Genomic DNA, 7036 nt, shown 5'->3' with positions numbered 1-7036 from the left:
TCGCAGGATAACCCTATATGTAACATCTGTCATAGGACATCTCTCTATCTCACGTCTGTCGCAGGATAATCCTATATGTAACATCTGTCATAGGACATGTCTCTATCTCACGTCTGCCGTAGGATATCTCTTTATCTCTACTGACCACTACTGTAGCATTGACTCCTACTTCCTCTTTTTTCTTTCACTGCATGCTGCTTCCTGCCAGGTGAACTGTGGGGGTCAGCAGCTTAATGATTTCTATATATTATAATGTGTTCTATTTCTATTCTATTCTAATGTAACAGCTGCAGTGTCTGTGAAATTTATGAAAAATATGATGATGTCATGTAATAACCCTCTTGTTGCATTTTAGAGCGAAGAGAAATCCACTGTTCCTCATTGATCTCATCCTAGACCAGACCGGAGTGCACTATAGCACAAATCCAAGCAGCTTTGAGACAGCATTAATCAGCCTGTTCAACAAGACCATAGCCTTAACACAGCAAGTGCCTCAACTCGATGTGGTAACCCAGCATGTCTTAATTTGCATTCAATTAGTGACAAAATAAGCACTTTATACTAGATACAATTTAAGTTTATCTTTATCAGAATTCTACACATAAGCACGAGTCAGCCATTCCAAGCCTTTGCATGGGTATTGCTCTAATGAAGAGTAAACGTGCATCATCTCTGACGTCATCAGTGTTTAAAGGATCACAGTTCACTACACGCACGCGGGCAATCAAAACGCTCTGAAAGTTCACATGCATCATTATATGGAGAAATAAGCATGTACAAAGGTGGTACCTAGTGTTAGCCATCGAATAAGAATGAAAATCAATAAAATTTTCCATAAAAGCTCGAGGGTATCCTTAAATATCGAACCTGCTAGTTGTTCCTTCTCATTTCTGTTCACGTGCACTACAGGGAGCTATCGTTACTAGCATGCCATATTTCCGTCTCGATGTTTCTAGTTTGTGATGTCGGGCTTGTTTTGGAATGGCACGCCGCTGCTGGAGAGCGTTGGGCAGAGGGAGGCTGAGGTGGAGAGATTACGGGCATCTATACACGATGCCATGCAGAGGGCCTGTATACCGATGGTGGCGTATGCCGAACAGTACAGCAAACACTTGGAGCTGATGAACCTTGATGTCAATCAGTACATTCAGTAAGAACTGTTCGTAATAGAATTAGTAACAGCAGCTTGAATTGTTGTTGTTATTGTTGTTGTTGTTGGCATTAGTTTTGTTAAGCATATTATCTCTCGAGAGCCTCACCATGCAGAATTGAAACTTGAAGAATGAAATCAATGCCTTTAGTTGTGGCTGTTGTAAACCTTAACTTCAAACGAATTTTGCAAACCTTTGCAGGTCGAGTTATTTCCTAGATCTCCAATTACTAATAAAAAAAAGAGTAAATTTTGACTGCATTCTTAAATTCGTGTGACTGGGTATCTGTGGTGTAAATAATGCAATGGCAGGGTGATATTATTAGTAATGTGACATGGGTTCTCCAGGTTATATGATTCACAGCCACATACTGCAGCAGATGTTAAAAAAGACGTGGACATGCACCTGGCAGAGAAGGAAGTACTAGAGAACACCATCCCAGGTACAAGAAAGTCAGGTTTATTGTGTTCATGTGAAGACAATCTAGGATATATTTATTAGTACATTACCATGAACATATGCATATAATATACTAATTACCATGAGCATATGAATATAAACACAATTATACAGCAACTTGGTAGCTTTGAAATTTGTGTCACGTTACCTTTATCTGTCGTTTACCTGTACCTGTTATCAATTTCACAAGTTTTGTGCAGATTCAAGTAATGTGTCCTAATTATAGAATACTTGTCAGCAGCATGTATTGGCGATGTGTTGCAGGGTACAGTGTGATTGGACCATTCTGGGTAAACTGTGAAACACTGAAACAGCAGCTCATCAAGAAACGCAAGCTGTTAGCAAATGCATTGCTCGACCTGATGGCCAAAAAGCTGCATAGCATGGCTGATGATGTAAGTTGTATGTTAAACCTATAATTGTATATAGTAACTAGCGGGATACCCGGCGTTGCCCGGGGAAATCAGTGGCGTTACTCAGTTGGTGACCGCTTGGTTGAAAGGAAAATGCTTCAAAAAATCAAACTATCTATCTATCCATGTATTCATCCATCCATCCCATTCCATGCCATTTCATCCCATCCCATCACATCCCATCCCATCCCATCCCATATCCCATCCCATCCCATCCCATCCCATCCCATCCCATCGCATCTCATGCCATCCCATCCCATCCCATCCCATATCCCATCCCATCCCATCCCATCCCATGCCATCCCATGACATCCCATGCCATGCCATCCCATCCCATCCCATCCCATCCCATCCCATCCCATCCCATGCCATCCCGTCCCATGCCATATCCCATCCCATCCCATCCCAAACAGTAAAAAATAATAAGAAATCAAAAGATAAAAGACATTAAAAATAAAAAATAAAAAGTAAAAAGTAAAAAATTAAAAATAATACATACTAAAAGAGGTAGGTAAAGGGAAAAAAAGGGAAAAAGGGGAAAATATGTTCCCCAGCTGGGACTCGAACCCGGAATCCCGGTGTAGGATACAGATGTTCTAGCGATTAGGCCACTGCACCGTTAAGGGTATAGACCATGGATTCACATGTACGTAATGTTAATCTGTACGCACCGCCATCTATTGATGAATAGAATTTTTTATCAATTTTTAACTTTTTAACTTTTTTAAATTTAAAAAGGCTGCGGAGTTCTTTAGTTATGCGAGTACGGACTAATTCGACTGAACAACTATATAAATAGATAGTGGGCATGACTGCTATAGCCTACCAAAATCTTAATGCTTGTTAAAGTCGAGCGCCTCAGATTTTTATAGCTTTATAAGCTTTAAAACCAAGTAAAAAGGTATATTGCAGTATTTGATCACTTTTTTTTATGTGAACACATTTTTTGGGAAACACATTTTCTAAAGAGAAAAGTAGAATAAAACAGATGAACATGTGATAGCAGATGACATTGTGAAGAATTAAATAAGAATTCCTGCTGAATAATAGAATATTTACGTAATATATATATATATATATATATCAGGTAAATTGCAATTAAAGTTCTTTGCTACACTAATTTGACCTTTATCCTGACACTGCTTCTTTAGATATGTGACGAGTTTAAAAAGATCAGCAGACGTCTATACGATAAGCCGACGTCTGTGGAGGATCTCTCAGAGATTAGAGACTGGATGATAACTGTGCCAGAGTTACTGAAGGAACTGCAGGAGAAAATAGATCACACCGTGGCAGATTATGAAGTCCTGGATGAATTCTGCTACAGCCTCAACAATGAGGACTTTGATGCTAAGTTAGTACAATAGTGGGCGAGTGTGTAAATTCTAAAGAGTATGCTATGGCATTTCGTCATTGTGCATGAGACAAATTATTAGACGAATGTTGCATGCAATATTTATAGCTTCCATTATGATATTATATTATTATATTGTTCCATTCTGTTGAAATATTTAGTATAAATATTTGTTTTACGCATGCAGGCATGCATTCAGTCATGGGTAAACATATACATGACATGTTATGCAATGAGCCTCCATTATAAGAAATATACTAGTAAAATGATTGTTATCAATATTGTAAATATTATTTTATTATTAATAGCTAACCTGACATGTACTTGGTTAAATTTTTGATTTCGGTGTCTACTTAGGTGGGCTGCTGTTGCATGGCCTTACAAGATTAGCCAGCAGATGGAGCTAGTTGTAATGCAGCATGAAGAAGATGAAGAAAGATTTCGCAAAGTGCAGCAGCAGGACCAGACCAACTTCAATGACAGACTCGACACATTACAAGTGCGAAAATAATAATAATTGCAGACGTAGAAACCGTTATTTCACGCCGATAATCAGTAAATGTTAAATTGTAACTAAACGTTGGGCAAAATAGCATATAGGCATATCTAATTTGCAATGAATACTTGTGAACTTCAAAAAGCTGTTCCATGCAGATTTGCTTGTTGCATGTGTGTGTGTTACAGATGGTCGTGGCCGGTCTTTCTGGCTTCACTGATATGTCCAAAGCACATGAGGTAGCCAATGAGGTGAGGAGGATCCAGAAGCAGTTGAAGGAGTGTCAGGAACTAGCTGCAATGTACAACACCAGAGAGAGGCTGTTTAATGCACCTGTGACAAATGTAAGTACATACCTTATCCATATACTGCTGCAGACAGTGTTTAGACATTTCTGATATTCATCTCGCATGCAGTGATTGGCATCAATAATATCGGTGCATGGGAACGCAATATAATGGAATTTCCTCTTGCTTTATTGTTAAGGACGTGCCTCGTAAGATGTTTTGTTTAGTTTAAACGATCACATGTTTGACTTAAGGGTCTTGCACAAGGGTCTTTCCTCTTGTTGTAAAATCACCGCGAATGCACTATAAGTCTAATGTGATTAAACAGCATGATGACCTGGTACTCTTTTAAAGTATTAACAGGTTGTGTGCAAAGGACCGAAAAACATGAATCTCAAAGGAGCAGTGATCATACATCACTGCAAGTCCGTTTCCATTCATCGATGTTATTCGTGGCTGTAATGCGATTCGGCGGTTGTGTGCATTGCAGTATGACAAGCTGGCACGCCTGAATAAGGAGTTTGAGCCATACAGGAATCTGTGGATGAGTGTGTCTGACTGGCTGCGCTGGAATGACAGCTGGATGATGGACCCGCTCACCAGCATAGATGCAGAGATTATGGAGAAGCAAGTCAATGACTGCTTCAAGATCATGCATAAATCTGCCAAGATCTTTCAGGAAGTACCTGGTATAGTTACAGATATTTAATGCAATTATACTGTCTAGAATTTTAAGGTCGATGATAAATGCCAATAAAATCAGTAAACAGCTGTTCATATACTGTTTTGATGTATATCTTTAGCTATGTATACTGTAAACTTGTGGGACTGTCACTGTCTATAGATGGGAAGAATATGATTATCTCTCTAATAGAAGTGTACGCATCAACATGATAATTGTTGCAGTTAACTGTTCATGCTAATGTTGTATATTCACAGCCGTGCTTCAAGTTGCAGCCCAGACCAAACAAGCTATCGAGCTGTTTAAGCCTTACATTCCTCTGATACAAGGGTTGCGAAACCCTGGCATGCGGATGCGCCACTGGGAGCAGGTGAGTAATATAGTATAAGAATGTAGTAGTAATATAGAATGGAGTATAATAGAATACGGCTATTGATGAGCACTGTGTATGATTGCATCTGGATTACTTTACTGTTAAGAGAAATACATTCGAGAGATTGTTGGTTCCCACACTGTTTTTCACACACATTTCCTGTCTTTCTGCATCATTTCCTAAATAGTTGTCTGAAGCTCTGGGTTTCAAAATTCTACCCAAGCCAACTCTGACCTTCAGTAAGTGCCTGGAGATGGGATTGCAGACGCACACTGCTGTCATTGCCAAGGTTGGGGAGGTGGCTGGAAAAGAATACTCAATCGAACAGGTACGTTTGCTGAGGGCAGAAAGCAGGACGTGAATCACAGAGGCTAGCGTACGGTTTTAAAATAGTTGCCTGTTAGTGAGATGATGTTAGTTATTATATTAATTATTTTATGTATAATTAGGTTTTTCAGTAGTGTCTGATGTAGATGTGAGTTACTATTTTATATGTCTGACAGACTTGACGATATTTAACAATAACAGTCTGGTGTATATTTAAATCAACGTTACACACTCAGGCACTGGACAAGATGGAAGCCGAGTGGGAACCAATAGAGTTTGAGGTATCGGCGTACAAGGAGACAGGCACCTACATCCTGCACAGCTCTGAGGAGTCTTCTCAGCTGCTGGACGATCACATTGTTATGACGCAGAGCATGAGTTTCTCCCCGTACAAGAAGCCCTTCGAGGAGAGAATTATCGTGTGGGAGGAGAAGCTGAGAAAGACGCAGGTAGAAAGTTGTACCTTTGTGATGGATCATTTGTTCTTAAGGCGTCAGTTGCGTGCAACACTGTTGCAAAAACGAATTTAGAAATAGGTTGTCTTATTTAAACTGGACAGTGTTGTATTAGGATTGGTGCAAACATGAACATATATTTATGCCCATATAAGGGGGGGGGGTCACTTAGAAGTACGTAGGGAGATTATACACATGTTCCTCCTACGGGTAACAAAATTTACGTAATGACATAATGGTTAGGCCGAAAATTTGTCTGGCGATTCGTAGGGTACATGAAAACAAAATCCAAGGTCATGCAATAATGGAAGATTATACGTATAACATTTGATAAGTGCAATTTGATATACATTGAGTTTAACACAGGCGGGTAGGCTCAGGAGAAGGACAGGTCACACTTGTTCTCATATTGGTGTGTATCGATGAAGTAGGACATAGTAAGTCGCAGTATGCATAATTCACGAACGAGCATGCATGTGACTCAATCATTATTTATAGTGCCTGGTATCATTTAAGCACGAGTAAAAGATTGACACGCATCTATCTATGTCTCTCCTACATATGTCTATAGGACGTGACAGATGAGTGGCTGGCGTGCCAGCGTTCGTGGCTCTACCTGGAACCCATATTTAGTTCCGATGACATCAATCGACAACTGCCTGTTGAGAGCAAACGATACCAGACGATGGAGCGCATGTGGAGGAAGGTGATGAAGATGGCCAGGGATAACTCTCAGGTAGTGTACCAAATTGTGATTGATTCTCTCTGATACTCCGAATTAGCATACTATTTGTGTGTAATTTTTAGCTCGCCTTGACATCGTCCAGATGAGCTATTGCCATGGGGTGTCGTCCATCCGTCAACATTTGGCTACGGTCAACGATAACTCAAGAACCGTTTGACCCACATGTTTCAAATTGCATATAGTTGTTACTCCTATGGGAGAGGTTTGAACGTCTTATTTTGGCAGTCGGCCAGTCGACCTACTTTCGAGCCATGTCCACTTTTTGACAAAAATGGAAATGGCCATAAGTCAGTT

The 7036-nt window shown here is 39.9% G+C and overlaps 1 protein-coding gene across 1 annotated transcript in view; it reads left to right on the top strand.

Annotated features, from left to right (window-relative positions):
* Window positions 1-7036, top strand: part of LOC106808130 (dynein heavy chain 1, axonemal-like) — a 79184-nt gene that overhangs the window by 16050 nt on the left and 56098 nt on the right. The window contains exons 12-23 of the mRNA XM_014810710.1: window positions 356-506; window positions 957-1150; window positions 1499-1593; window positions 1875-2005; window positions 3175-3377; window positions 3735-3876; window positions 4062-4217; window positions 4651-4849; window positions 5100-5212; window positions 5403-5543; window positions 5779-5991; window positions 6569-6733. Of these exons, the coding sequence (XP_014666196.1) occupies window positions 356-506; window positions 957-1150; window positions 1499-1593; window positions 1875-2005; window positions 3175-3377; window positions 3735-3876; window positions 4062-4217; window positions 4651-4849; window positions 5100-5212; window positions 5403-5543; window positions 5779-5991; window positions 6569-6733 (1903 nt within the window). The remainder of the gene's footprint in view (window positions 1-355; window positions 507-956; window positions 1151-1498; window positions 1594-1874; window positions 2006-3174; window positions 3378-3734; window positions 3877-4061; window positions 4218-4650; window positions 4850-5099; window positions 5213-5402; window positions 5544-5778; window positions 5992-6568; window positions 6734-7036) is intronic.

Source organism: Priapulus caudatus, unplaced genomic scaffold (genome assembly GCF_000485595.1).
Source record: "Priapulus caudatus unplaced genomic scaffold, Priapulus_caudatus-5.0.1 Scaffold255, whole genome shotgun sequence".
NCBI lineage: Eukaryota > Metazoa > Priapulida > Priapulimorpha > Priapulimorphida > Priapulidae > Priapulus > Priapulus caudatus.
Note: the sequence above shows the minus strand (reverse complement) of the source record. Positions and strands in the feature narration are given on the sequence as shown.